We start from the raw sequence: 15,492 nt of genomic DNA on the forward strand, positions 1-15,492 counted from the left end.
GCGTAGTGTAGCTTTACGCTACAAAAATGTTAAATTATCCAGTCATTATGACAAAAAGGAACTATTTGAACGGGATGGCAACGTAGCGTAGCTTCTGCTGCCGGACGTCACAAATTAATGTGCGCGCAAGCATATTATTCCCGATATTGGCCAGCGACATAAACACCCAACTATAGCTTTATTGTATTGCAGTGTCAAATAAGAACCGCATTAGAGAAATAGGCTTCTCAGCAGGTCGTTTCATGAAATTCACACCTCGCGCTAAACCGAACTGTCATAGTGCGCACAGGCATATTTCTGAGCATTTTTTCACTTCCTTGATAGTGTCCCGCTTATCGACTCAGCCCTCGACGCTTGCTTATCCATGAAAAGTCTGAACCGGCCACTTATAAATGAAAAATGTGTAACTGAAACATTGTTAAACCCCTTAATCCATAGTTGCGTTCAGGAAAGCAGAAGAACGAAGATATTAAGGCGATAATATTGCTTTTGTGCTCATCGGCAATCTTGCCGTTTCATTTCCGCCTCTTTTGTTGATATCCTAGACCGATATGAAGTTCCGCCTCCACAGCACATGTGAGGCGACCTTGCAGGCTGTGTGGGTGTGGCCGTCGTATGTCAGTCCGTCGCTGTTTTCCTGCCTCTGACGGTGTTCTTCCACGACAGAGGCTTCGCACTCGCGCAGTTGATTCCCGCTGTGTAGTGAGCACTTTGCACTGAACGACCACACAAGACAGACGCCGACAACTGAACTCGGCTGAACACAGTGTGAGTACGTCTGTTATTTGCTTTTTACGCATAACTTGGTTTACGAACGTACGTTAGAAACAGGCTACTGCTCCTATATAATCTGCACTGGGCACTTGATGACTACGGATCGGGAGCTTTTATTTACAATTACAACTTTTCGATAGAAGCTTCTCAACCAGGTGAGTAAAGGTAGACGAATGTTAAGTTACACTAAATCAGTAGTATCTCGCATTAGGGCTGTGCTTGGGCTATGGTCTACCTAACTATTTTAAAGAGTTCACAGTAGAATTTTTATCGGGAGCTGGTTGAATCCTAGACAACGAAATAAAAGCCACAGCCCAGTTACCGCGAAACAGCTTATAATGTCGCGATGCTTTGTAACTGTTTCTCAGCATCACCAGTACGAAGGTTTAAAACTTTGCGACCAGAGATTGGACGATTTCCATCTTTGCTACAGTAGTCGAATTCTATTGCTGTTATAATACAGCTGAAACGTTTTGCCAGGCATGGCATACCGGAAACATTGATGACTGATCACGGCAACCAGTTTTCCTCTCAAGAGTTCGAGGAATTTGCAAAAGCATACCGGTTTACACAAGTCACGTCAAGCCCCAAGTATCCGCTCTCTAACGGTGCAGCAGAACGCACTGTCCAAACTATCAAAAGACTGATAGAAAAATCTGCAGATCTATACTTGGCGCTGTTGGCATACAGGAGCACTCCTGGTCCTTTGACAAAAGCCCTGCCGACCTCCTGATGAACAGACGTTGCTTTCAACAGTACTGCTGCATCCCAATCGGCTTAGACCTTCGAAGTCGAGAAACCTAAGTATTTGGCAGCAGAGACGAAGCGGTCAGAGAAAAGCAGCGGCGCAACTTCGACAGCCATCGCGCGACTAGACAGCTTAAACAGCTGCAAGCCGGAAATCGGGCGTCGGTCAAAGACTGTCGGGTCAGTGGTACAGTTCTAAGACTGGCTTCGCGGCCGCGCTCCTACGTCGTCAGGACAGACGCGGGCCTAGAACTAGAACCGAAACGCCGTGCATTGATTCTGTACCGGTCAGAACCAGAAAACTACCACCCCTCGGGTGAAATTTCAGATTCCAGCACCACTGCAATATTTAGAGCCCCGGAACAAAGCAGAGTGTCGGAGAACACTTTCGGGACCTTTTTAAGGCTGCTCCAGCTGCACCAGAACCAGACAAAAGTACAATGTCCGGTGCTTACATCATCCGTTATGGCCGCGAAGTAAAGAAGCCGCCACGTTATGGCTTCACTTAACCGGAGACCAAACCTGCTGTGCATCCATTGAACATTGCGGACTAGCTGCGCTTTACTATAGTGTCCTTTTCGGGGTAGGGTGTGCATTGTTCGTCTTTAAATTGTCATCTAGCTGTTAATTCGTTTTTGTTCCTTGGTCATTTTTCTTTATTGTTGTTTCGCACCTCTTCTTGTTTATATGTTGTTGTTTTTTTAATTTTGCTTTTCACCTCTTGCTCATGTTTGGTTGTTTTTTTTTCTTTTCGCTATTACTTTTGAATAAAAAATAGAAAAACAGGATAGAAAATAGAAAAAACGCCACCGGGGTGAAGGCCCGGTTCTCCGGGTCACCACAAATGCAGAGATCGCCAGGCAGGGGCGACCGCGGCCATATTTATTTGAGGAGAAGCTGAAGAGGTGACGACGGCAGCGCCCGGCCAAGGCGGAGGTCGCGAGCGTTCCTAAGCTCTCGTGCCGGCGCTGCTTCCTTCTCTTCGGCACGTGCCGGACGCATGCCACTAGAGTCGCTACGTCCTCAGTCGGAGTGCTGGAGGCAGGTCAGGAATCTGCGCGACTAGTTCAGGGCCGTGACGGCGTAGGGAGCTGACACCTTGGGTGATAAGAAACACTTTAGAAATTCATGTCTGCTGGCGGCACGCCTCATTGAATGCCACTGAAACCAATGCCGTGTCTGACTTCCACGAAAGAAGAGCCCACCGAACTCAGCGCCAGTTACATACATCGACTGCGCGGCAGGTCCACAGGCCATTGACTCGCTGCTTTCCAAAGGTCCCAAATACAACATGGTACCCGAAGTCAAGAAGCACGAGCTTCTGGCTGTCGTGAGAGGCGTCTTTGACTTGGTTTTTGTCCAAGAAAACGAGAGGTGCCCATACTTTCTTCAGAAGTCTGGGCACCAAGTGTTGCCTAGAAAGACTCAAGACCTTCGCACGGTCGTCAAGTACTTTCGAGAGTCGAACCTAGCTCTTCTGCAGTCGGACAAAGGCCATTTTGTAGTGCTGCCCATGGGGCAGTACAATGAAAAATCTGCAGCATCCGTGGGCAAGCAATTTGTTCGCGATTTGAATAAGCAGACTAAAGCGAGGTCCGCTGTTCAGAAGCTGCTCGAAGAAGTGAATCTGAACCACCTGCAGATGTCCATGAAAAAATGCCCTGCCAATTTGTTGAGATTTTTTTTCTCGGCGACAATGCATAAGCCAACGATGCCGTTTAGGGCCATAGTTAGCGAAGAGGGCTCGGGGCAAAAGATGGTAGGGACAAAGTAAGATGGAGTCCAAAGTCAGACTCCGCCCGCACCACTAATGTATCGCGGGTAGAGAAAGTTCCGCAATTCGAAAAATAGATGAATAGGTCAATGAGACAACAGTTTTTGATTTGAAGTTATTAAATAAAAGGGGGGGATGTGCTACCAGCGACCCACAGCCGAGGAAGCGGGCCCGGGGAGACCCCACGTATCTCCCCTGGGAAGTAGCGGAAGGGATGGGATGTAGGAAAAAGGAAATGGGCATTAGGATAGGGTTATGGGAAGTTGGAGGGGAATGTGGGCAGCGTAGGATTTGACTGTCAGACAATTCGAGTCGAGCTCCCATATGGGCCTCCGTAGAGGGCTAGCACTCGCTCTTAGCCGAATATGCGGCCCTCGGCCCTTGGATCATTCCTCCACCGCAATGCGTCTGCCGGGTCTCCGACTTCTGAGACAGGTTCCCTGATGAAGCCGCTTTTGAGGTTCCCCGTCCCCCCAGCTCAGTTCCCCCACCCCGACTCTAGTTGAAGTACTGAGAGATAGATTTTGCAACGTTCATGCCTACTTCAAGGTACTCCGCAAGTGACCAGACTTTAATCTGGCGCACACTGATGAATACTCTTTCACGGTTTTCGCTCGGCAGGGCATGTTGGAAGGTACATTTCATCGGCGTCCTTGGCAAGAGGAAACGCTTTACTCCCATCCAATGCTTATGTCCGCTCTAGTGCTGGAGGTCCTTGTATCCTACAGAGGATACTTCCCGCGTGAGCACTTGGCGAATTGTTCACCGGCTACTAACCGTTTCCGAGGTCGGCTTTCACACCGTTCCTGCACCCTTCAGGGTGTGTACTCAGCCTTTAGGCCTTTCCGTACTAGGTGCTTCCACCTGTGTTCCACCAGTCTTTTCCCAAGTTTCAGCATTACTAGCTTATGGCTACTCTCCATCTCCTTTCCACTCTTTCAAGCCAAAGGTGAGTTCCCCAGAACCCGAGCTAGGTTCGCCCCAGCCGCCAGGCTTCCGTCGAGGCCCCGTTCCCTTCGGAACAGAGACCAACGCGTTTGCGGCTGGGAATACCTTTAGGCACGAGGGGAATTTTTGGTCCAACATACAGAATCAGCTAGCTGTGTTTCCTAACCGTACTCCACAACTACGCCGCCGTTCCCTTGGCAGCGGGCAGGGCTTTCCCTTGGCCTGCCGACCAAATTGGATGCTGAAAGAGTCCAGCTTGAAATCAGCTAGCCGCGTTTCCGCAGCTACGCCGCCGTTCCCTTGGCAGTGGGCAGAGCGTTCCCTTGGTCTGCCAACCAACTCCAAGACTGGACTCTTTGCCGAATTACACGCGCCCCGCCCAGACCCACTCTGGACCTGCCGCCGCTCCGGCAACGGGCTAACGTTTGCATGGCACGCTTGCAATGCCAAGGGAGCACGCTGGAAACTCCCCGGGGATTTGCCACCCCTCAGTATGGGCCCCGGCTGAACCCATACCGACCGCTGGCTGTCAGTCATTGAGCAAAGCCAGGCAGCCGAAACCACCTTGGCCCACTCAACGTGCAGGGGGGACCACGAGCAGGTCGCCAGATCGGATTTACCCCCCCAGATGGTAGGGCAGTAACATTCAACGACATCTTAATAGCCTTATCCCAGAAGACCCTCTTGGGGTCAAGAATTCTACAGCTCTCATCGAAAAACTCCGCCAAGATCTTTTAGGAGTCAACATGGGCTTTACAGTGGACATTGAGGACCTTTTCTACTCGATTCCGCACGACGAATTGTTTCATGCGGTGAGAGAAGTTATTGACGAGTCTGGTGAAGTGTACGTTCATACAAGGTGTGAAATTTCAAGCCAAACATTTTTAGAGCTCCTTGCAATGCATTTTTCTTCGACTCTTGTTGAGTTTCACAACAATTTTTATGTTCAGAAGAACGGAATTTGCATAGGAGCATGCGTTGCACCAGTTTTTTTAAATATATATTTAGCTACGTTATACCGTACCCTTTTTAGCTTTCTGGACGACGCACGTGTTTTGAGAATAGTAAGATATGTTGATAACCTTTTAGTTATTTTAAAAGTTAGACCACATGATTGTTATCTGGATGCAGTAGAAAACATTTTGAGTGCCTTTAGGCACTCACGAATTAGCCACGCACAATTCCATTCGGTTTCTTGATTTGTTACTAAAATTTTCAGGAGAAAGCGATGTGTGCTGGATGTACTCACCAAGGACTAAGAGAGCACTACTACTATATAACTCTAATCACTCTAAGCTAGTCAAAAGAAGCATTGCGAAGGCCTGCTTTAAAATGCCGTGGATAAAAGTTGTTGCCATACTGTGTCAAGCAGTGTTATTGCGTAGGCCAACCGGTTGTCTGAAGCAGCCTATCCTAGTGGATTGACGAGAGCTGCAGCTGAATTTGTGTTGAAAGAAATTAATGACGTTGTACTGAAAGGAAGGGAAGATTATAGTGATCAAAGAAAAAAAACGCAAGTTCTTCCGTATATACACAAAGTGGCGCACAATGTTAAAAAAAAGTCGCCAAGCGCTAAGGAGTTAACATGGTTTTTTCGGCCCCCGCAAAGCTATCGGGCATTCGCGCACGGATTACTCCAAGCGGAAAAATGAAACGCTGCACGACGAAACATAGAATCATGTATGCGAAATGTGATACGCAAATCATCTACAAGCTTCCTCTGGCCGGGGGAAAATTTTACACAGGTCAGACAGGTGACCATGCTAATGAAAGAATGCGCCAGCACCTAACAAGTAAGGTGCAGGTTAGGACGGTAATCTCGCCTGTTACTGCAGCAGGTGTCCCAGCAAATGGGCCCCACGTTTTAAATAAGTGTGTATTCTTGGCCATAGAAAAACACGCGAGGTACGCAAAATCTTCGAGGCCTTTCAAATTGTAACACATGGCGAGTCGCGTATCAGTACAGCATCCTTAGCGCTGACGATGAAGGAATTTGATATCATGAATGAAATGTAGATTACGTGTCTTGGCTTGGCGCATGCGTGCGCGTTCCTCGGCGGTATGTTTCTTCAATAAAACTTCAGTTGTTAGTCCAGCCCGTGCCCTGTGAAGTTCTCTCTCGTGTTTACGTCCTTTTTGGTTGGTTTACCCTTTGAATAAGAATGTCATTATACTGCAAGAATTGTCGCCGCTCTAACAAGAAGTTGGCTATTCAGTTGACAATCGGTCCATCACCAAGAATATGGTTTAGCTTAAAAACGAATTTAACGTGGCACACACGGTCTAAGGCTTTGGAATAGTCAAGAAAAATTTTCTGTCTGACTGTGCTCATTATTCCCCTGAGCTAGGTAGTGAACGATTCTACTAGTAGAGTGACAGCAGACAAACCTACTCTAAAGCCATTCTGATTGGGACGGATAATGCCTTTGGTATCACATATTCTTGGAGTTATTTAATATATGTTCTACACTTTTGGAGCAAGTGCATGTCAAAGATATTGACCTGTAATTATCAGACAGTGATGCGTCGCCTGACTTATAAATAGGAACAACTTTAGCTACTTTCCATTAAGCTGGGAGGCAACTCTCGTCAATTGATTTAGAGTATATAAGGTAAAGTTACTCACTGACTGGATCTGCATAGCGCCTCAAAGAGCAGTTTGGAACGCAGTCAGGAACACAGCTCTTTTTTACGTCTAAGCTCAACAACAGGGAAAGAATACCAGGCGCGGTTATGGTCGCAGTGCCTAACAAGTGCATCGACACATCACTGCGGCGTACAAGTGTCCCCAAAACACCATTGCCTTAAGTGAAAACTGACTGGAAATAGATGTTGGAGGAGTCCACAGCTCCAGAACTTATGAGGTGATCCTTTATTAAAGTTACTTAGTGTAGTGCTGGAAAATTCTTTTTTAGCCTCGCGCACTTTCTCTAACAGCTCTTGTTAGAGCGCATATGTTACCATATAAGTCCGGATTTGCATGACACCTGCTTCTTTCCCGTAATCTTTTAACTTACCTTTCATATGGATTATTTCCTGTGTGATCCATGGGTTGTGCTTTCTTGTGAGCTTCCCTATCATAGGAGCATAAGTTGTAATGTCATGCGTGACATGTGTTTTAAACTGTAACCATAAACCATTAGTTTTACGTTTTTCGTGTAAATCATAAAAATTTGTCTAATTCATGTACAAGGTAGGTTATCACAGCTGCATCATTGACTCTGTTGAATGCACACACATATTTTGTTGGCCCACGCAAACGGACTACACCTGGCAGACATAGCTTGCATAGCATCATTTGATGGTCAGCAATTCCCTCTAATGCTTCCACATTACAACCGTCTTTTACAAAAAGGTGGCCAACAAATGCAAGGTCTAATGTGGAATGAGATGCTACTTGCAGACGTGTAGGATTCTGAATAATTTGTACAAGGTGAAACGTGAGCAACGAAAAATAATGGCATTACTTATAGCATTGACTTCATGAACAGAACTCCAGTTAATAGTTGGCCAGTTGAAATCGCCCCCCCCCCCAATATAATCTTGGAGCCGTACATATATTTATGCATATAATTGTATACAGCACCTAGATATGCGGAGTGATTTATGAGATTCCACTGACGTGCGGTAAGGTATATATAGGGCAAACTGGAAGATGTATCAATGATAGAATGATGTAACACGAGAAGTCAATTGAAAATGGGAAGGGGTCAATTTACCCCTGCACTGTCAGAAGTGGAAGTGTGAGCCATTGTTTAGCGGGCTTACTATATTTGGGAAGAGTCGGGATAAGACGGCGCGCGAAAGTTTTGAGGCGTACTGGATACAGAAGAAGACAGATGTATTAGTGAAGCTTCGTTGAGTTCACGTAGAAAAGAATTTACTTTTATTGAGCAATCTTCTTGAGTAATGCAAAGAACGAGTTTATTATCGGGCCTAAAGTTGTTATTCTTGGGCCTACAGTTGTTATTCTTGGACACCTCTCACGTATTGTGGCCATGGTAGTTTAAAGATTCTTTTTCTTTCAAGTACATGGACTTCGTTGCTTCGTAAACATTTTGGCAGGTTACAGTTTTTACAATAAATAGGGACTTCACAAGTGATGTTTTTTGGATGGACATGTTGGCAGGTTATAGTTTTTCAATACATACGAACTTCACAGGATGTGTTGTGGATGGACATGTTCTACTGCACACTACTGCGGTGGTGGTTATTAGTGTGTGACTATGTGACTATGTGGGGGTCTTTGTGACCTTCCAGGGTGGTATTAGTTTCTGGGCAAAGCAGAAGTGTGGAGAAGCAAGTGTGTAGAGAATTGGTGACTGCCATGCCTGGAAGATGCGTATGTTCTGTGGGGAAGAAAGTGCCGATATCCCCTTGGCAAAGAAGAGGGAGATGAGATGTACTTGAGTATAGAAGAGGAGTGGTGAAGAGGAAGTGTTTTCAGATCCATATTACAGTTGGTAGTGTGCGCGTGTGTTGTCTCTTCGCTTGTGTTTGTGTCTGCTGCGCCAGATTTCTGGGTATTAGGCAGCTCCAACTAGCCCCTCAAGCCGTTATTTTGAGATACTAAACAGATCCCATAATAGGCTTAGACGCGAAATAGTGGAAGCCACTTTGATCGCGAAGCACAAGGATGAATGCGTCATCACATGCTCAGTTTTCCTTTCGATCAAAGAAATTGCTTTTCTCTCTGATTCTGTTTGATTTTCTCTTTGACTTCATTTGCACTCCTTACATGCCTTCGTTTTAAGCATTTTGAATTGCATTCTGGTTTTTCCCTCTTATAGATTTCGACCTTTCACTTTCATTGCTCGTTAATTCATTTTCTTTACCCATGTCAGTCGCATTCTTTAATTAATTCTTGGTTTTTGTTTTTGTTTTGCCGTGAAAATTGTTGGCTTTTAATTTTGTTTTAACATTTTCACTTCCCTCCATTTTTTCATGTTTCACTAATTTTTTGTCTATCTCATATATGTGGTTTTAAACAAATTCTTATCAAAAATGTTCTCTGCGCAGCCACTATTTAGTATTCATTGTTGCTTGCTGAAGACAGGGAATATTTGTTCATTTTTCACGAACTTTCGCCAAGCCACTATTATTATGTTTTGTCGCTTTCCCTAGTTAATCGTGTGTTACGTATTTAGATTTATCGATATTCTGTACTTGTGGTTTGTTCAATTCGACGCATTGATTTTGTTGCCCGGTTTTTCGCCACGTGTCTATATTTTCCCTCTTGTGGTTATTTCACTGTGGTATATAAGACATTTGGTTGGCTGATTACAAAAATAAAGTTGCAGTTCAGTGCCTGTGCGTCTTACCTGTTCCTCCGTTATTTTCCTTGTCCGGCTACGCGCAGCAAAAAGTGTGGAAAACCAACTAGCCCGACATCTTGTCCTCTTCATGTCTAAACATAACTTCGCTGCAAAAGAAACACCAGTGCTTTCCATGAAAACATAAAACAGCGTTCGACATTGATTCTTTGCAAGTGATGGAGCATTACGCTACCAAAGGCACGTTCGCTTGACTTCACAATCACTATAGGGCACTACGCGTGATGAAAAACAATGTTCAAAAAGAAAAAAAGCACTTATCCTCTCGGCAGTGTTAGCGTACCTGTTTGCTACTTACACAGCAGCGGTGTACTGAGTATACTCCAATTATTTCAAATATAGCTCGACAAGACTAAACTGCCTTGCAACCTACTTCGAGCTGTGGGTTGTTTTCTGTCGATCCCGATTTAACTGGGCTTCCCACGTTTCCTCCTTTTGAGTCTTGAGGGGAGCGCAAACAACGTAGTCCTTCACGGATTCATCCGGCGCACATCGGCGCACAAAAGCTCGTAATTCTCGTTCAGTGGACATAAGCTCGTACATCATGCGGGGTAACACTGCTCATCGAGTACAGCCACAGTGCCTCGAACAATGCAAGCTGAGCTGTTTTCACCGAGCAACTCCGACCGCTTCGAGCGACCATGATGATAGCGCAAAAGAGGCGAATTAAACCACCGTGAATCGGATCGCTGGCGAGGCAGCCGATTCTTACCCTAATGGTGCCGCCTCCTTCCGGCAACTGAAGTGAAATGCGCCGACGGTTCCCATTTTAAGCGGGTTACTCTACTGGCAATGTAAAATAGAGGAGGCGCTTGTGGAACTCGGGCATATTGTTCATAGGCAATGCGAGAAACTTATAGATCAGCTGCCTTCAGGGTATTGTGGTATTATGTCGCCGTCTCTTCTTCAAAATGCGGTTAGAGCGAATACTTCAAGCAGCATTCGGCTAGAGTGCACTAAGAAACGGTTTATGCTGCAATTTACTGATTGAGTTTAATGGCAACAGGGAATGTCGTCGTTTTTATTTTTTGCCCCTTAGTGCATCCATCTTGTGCTAAAATAAAGCTAATTAGTTTTTTACATCGAGTAATAAAGCAAAGTAGAAACGAATTATTTCATGTGGTGTTTGCACTTTGAAATTGTGGATTTAAAAAAATTATTTCATGGATGGCGTACATAGTGTCAATATTATTCTGCTGCTCAAATGAGCTGGTTTTAGCGTGGGAACTACTTCATGTTATTGGCTTCTGTTGTATATCTGTAGGGAGTGTATTAGCTAGGTTAGTAATTTCCGTTGTAGCAATTATAATCCTGTGTCGCCTAAAGCGTGCTGAAAGCGCTGCATGCAAATAGTATCAAGGGATTTATGAGCGCATGTTTTCCTAAAATACATATTTCATATCCTTTATTTGCAGAAGACATCAGTGTTACTGGCTGATTTTCTGTCCCGGACTCATTCGCGGAGAGACACCAGAGTTGAAGAGCAGCGGACACTGCCAGTACAGCCCACAGGCCCAGCAATCTATAATGGAGGCGAGTTTCATATCCGAGAAGAGACCTACACTGAAAAGGAACAGATTTAAGTGCCACTTGTGCGCGTACACTTCAATGAACTGTGGAGATGTTAATATTCACATGCTGAGTCACACAGAAGAAGCATCCGTTAAAGGTTCCGAGTGCCCGTTAGTCAATATGAATGAGTCCAACTGTGAACGTCATAGGCGCCACCACTCAGCAGGTCGAGAATATAAGGCCGAGATGCTCCCATTTCCGGCTCCAGAGTCTAAAACAGAAAGTCACGGGACAAGCACGGGTGCTAGCCAGACTCCTTGCAAAGGACACGTGTTTCGTTTCCCGTCTGCTCAGTCAACTCATTTAATCGAGCGCAAGTGCAAGGGCACTGGCGGGCGACCTTACGAATGTGATCTGCGCCCTCATGCACCTGATCGAATTCGAGATTTAAACGAATGCAAGCACACGCACACAGAACAGCAACCCTCCAAATGTGACATGTGCCTTTATGCAGCTGCTGGTTTGGCAGGTTTAACTAAGCACAAGCGTACGCACACTGGCGAGAAATCTTTTCAATGTGACCTGTGCCGTTATGCAGCTGCTAGCTCGGCAGGATTAACTCGGCACAAGCGTACGCACACTGGCGAGAAATCTTTTCAATGTGACCTGTGCCCTTATGCAGCTGATAGCTCGCCAGGATTAACTCGGCACAAGCGAACGCACACTGGCGAGAAATCTTTTCAATGTGACCTGTGCCCTTATGCAGCTGCTAGCTCGGCAGGATTAACTCGGCACAAGCGTACGCACACTGGCGAGAAATCTTTTCAATGTGACCTGTGCCCTTATGCAGCTGCTAGCTCGGCAGGATTAACTCGGCACAAGCGAACGCACACTGGCGAGAAATCTTTTCAATGTGACCTGTGCCCTTATGCAGCTGCTAGCTCGCCAGGATTAACTCGGCACAAGCGAACGCACACTGGCGAGAAATCTTTTCAATGTGACCTGTGCCCTTATGCAGCTGCTAGCTCGGCAGGATTAACTCGGCACAAGCGTACGCACACTGGCGAGAAATCTTTTCAATGTGACCTGTGCCCTTATGCAGCTGCTAGCTCGGCAGGATTAACTCGGCACAAGCGGACGCACATTGGCGAGAAATCTTTTCAATGTGACCTGTGCCCTTATGCAGCTGCTAGCTCGGCAGGATTAACTCAGCACAAGCGGACGCACACTGGCGAGAAATCTTTTCAATGTGACCTGTGCCCTTATGCAGCTGCTAGCTCGGCAGGATTAACTCGGCACAAGCGAACGCACACTGGCGAGAAATCTTTTCAATGTGACCTGTGCCCTTATGCAGCTGCTAGCCCGCCAGGATTAACTCGGCACAAGCGAACGCACACTGGCGAGAAATCTTTTCAATGTGACCTGTGCCCTTATGCAGCTGCTAGCTCGGCAGGATTAACTCGGCACAAGCGTACGCACACTGGCGAGAAATCTTTTCAATGTGACCTGTGCCCTTATGCAGCTGCTAGCTCGGCAGGATTAACTCAGCACAAGCGGACGCACACTGGCGAGAAACCTTACCGATGTGACCTGTGCCCTTATGCAACTGCTAGATCGGCAGTTTTAATTATGCACAAACGCACGCACACTGGCGAAAAACCTTACCTATGTGACAGGTGCCCTTATGCAGCTGCCAGTTCGGCAGGTTTAATTCAGCACAAGCGTACGCACACTGGCGAGAAACCTTACAAATGCGACATGTGCCCTTATGCAGCTGCTAGTTCAGCAGTTTTAACTCGGCATAAGCGCACGCACAGTGGCGAGAAACCTTACAAATGTGACATGTGTCCTTATGCAGCTGCTGGTATGGCAGGTTTAGTTCATCACAAGCGCACGCACACTGGCGAGAAACCTTACCGATGTGATCTGTGCCCTTTTGCAGCTGCTATTTCGACAGGTTTAACTAAGCACAGGCGCACGCATACAGGCGAGAAACCTTACCAATGTGATCTGTGCCCTTTTAGAGCTGTTATTTCGTCACGTTTAACTGAGCACAAGCGCACACACACTGGCGAGAAACCTTACCAATGTGACATGTGTCCTTACGCAGCTGCTAGTTCGGCATGTTTAGCTATGCACAAGCGCAAGCACACTGCTGAGAAACCTTACAAATGTGGCCTGTGCTCGTTTGCAGCTGCTCAATCTGGAGATTTAATTAAGCACCAGCGCACGCATACTGGCGAGCGACCTTATAAATGTGGCTTGTGCCCTTATGCAGCTGCTCAGTCGTCACATTTACCTCGGCACAAGCGCACGCACACACGCGAGCGATAATTTTATATATTACGTGTGTCCGTTTATAGCTGCTCGGATTTCAGATTTGACTCGGCCCATATACGAGCAAAATCTAGAGCTACTACAAATGAGATACGTGTGCCATTTTGCAGCTAAGTAGTTTGACATTCAACTTATCTCAAACGTACGTTCACACTCGTGTGCGACCTTACACAAATCGCGAATGCCTTTCGCCGCTTGTAAATCTGGACATCAAATTCAGCATAATCCCACACACACTTTCGAGAACATCACAACCATACTATGTCTACTTTTGCAACTACTCTGTCTACAATGTCTGCCCAGTGAGATGGTGAGATCCATCAAGAGTCACTTAATGTTATAGGTAGTTGTGCAGGAGAAACTTTAAGGAGTTGTATGTAGAGCGTATAAGCAGAGAACGCTATCCTTGCCACATTTGCTAATTCCCGTATTAAAATTCTTATGGCCTAAAGGAGCAAACGTCTCGTCACTGTATGTATATTCTAAGGATACATACCCGCGACATGTGCCATACCACACATGAATAATCTGTCACTCCAGCCATTGTATATACATCGACTGCTCTCTTACATCCCCAAAACCATACGAACAAAAAAGTCTTTCTTTTACTCATTTAACCTTTCGTATTTAGTGTGCTTTGTATACTGCTACACGATATCTATCAGGGCAGTTTTAGTGTCTGATTAAGTATTAGTGCTTTTACTTTTGTCAGAAAATCTGTTTTGTGTGTACATCAGCTCATGCCTTGAGCAATAAAAGTACGGCTAACCTGATGGCTCAGCGCTGTCTGCTGCCCTCATTCTGCATGTTACGTGAGAATTTCCACAGCTGGACGCTACAACGCAGGTGAACTATTTTGCGTTCTTATAGTGAAAATTTTCAAACATGTTTCTCCTTCATCCGCTGGCTCGTTTGCGTGAAACTGCGCACAAAGCTTGCGCATTATTTAGCTTTTTTGTCGTGGGAAGTTTTACAACTGTACTTACTTTGTCGAGCCTTTCTCTTTTCTGCAGTTGAAAGTTTAACACAACGTCGAGGAGGGCTTTTCAAGGTGCGCGGGCGTTTTGAATAAGCCGTTGCAAACGTTTTGTCTTGAAGCTCAGGCGCGTCGAACCTTTGCGTACAACTTGTTAAATAATATCACATACAACTGATTTACAAGGTATTACCAATAAAATGTATTGGCGATCTCTTTTCTTGTCTGAGGACTTTACCCAATTCAGCTGACACCGTCTACTTTCGTGAACAACCTCGCGATGTCTTGATGTATGTTTTTCTCAGTTACTTAGTCGTTTGGTGCATGGTTTGAAATCTGTGATCTTCTGAGATATTTGTTTCAGTTTGGGGGGATGCCTGGAGTTGCGGTACGCCGACCTACAGTGCGAAAAAGAAAGTGGTAGCTGAGCTGCCACTTATTCACAGTGGAGTTTCACAGGCGGCCTTCAGCTCATGCATTCGTTTTGAAATGGCACAAGAAGTTTCAATACAATAAATTTTTAGTAGCCATGGTAGAAAATGTGATCATACACACACCGCGGAATCGTTTATGCGCTTGAAGGAGTCTTAGGGGCCAACCCTGAAATGGTGAGCGCACGTGCTGGGCTTATGTTTGGTGTCGCGAGATCAGCGGTGTGCCGGGTTCTGAGAAGCAAGGGATGGCGTCCGTACAAGGTACGAACACGGATACCGCCAGCGACTTTCATTCTGGTGTTCAGAGCAGCGCAGGTTTACAGCAGAGCCTGGGCTTCTCGATTTCTTGTTCAGTGATCAGGCTGCCTTTCACCTGGACGGCAGAATAAACTAACAGTGCAGAGGTTTCTGAGAAACAAGCAACCCGGACTTCATGTTCACCAGGGCCGTGAGCTCAGTACGCAGCGCTATCAGGCCTTAAATTTTCTCAAGAGGGAATGGTTGACCCACTATCATTTGAGGACATTGCGACAGCCGACGCCTACATTCGCCTGCAGAAAGAAACGTTTCTGCCGGAGCTGCTGCATTACGACATGCAGCAGCAAGTACGAATAATTCAGCAAGACGGCGCTCCAGCTTACTACGCAGCCGAAATTT

At 46.1% G+C, this 15,492-nt stretch overlaps 1 protein-coding gene across 1 annotated transcript; it reads left to right on the forward strand.

Moving 5' to 3' along the window:
• The first annotated feature begins 425 nt into the window (after nucleotides 1-425).
• LOC146180342 (uncharacterized) lies at nucleotides 426-14,587 on the forward strand. The gene is made up of 2 exons (XM_084579544.1): nucleotides 426-768; nucleotides 10,992-14,587. Exon 2 carries the CDS (start codon nucleotides 11,104-11,106, stop codon nucleotides 13,420-13,422), a length of 2,319 nt encoding a protein of 772 aa, XP_084435670.1. The 5' UTR covers nucleotides 426-768; nucleotides 10,992-11,103; the 3' UTR covers nucleotides 13,423-14,587.
• Nucleotides 14,588-15,492: the final 905 nt, after the last annotated feature.

Source organism: Amblyomma maculatum, chromosome 9, assembly GCF_055883805.1.
Source record: "Amblyomma maculatum isolate TAMU_Amacu chromosome 9, ASM5588380v1, whole genome shotgun sequence".
Lineage (NCBI taxonomy): Eukaryota > Metazoa > Arthropoda > Arachnida > Ixodida > Ixodidae > Amblyomma > Amblyomma maculatum.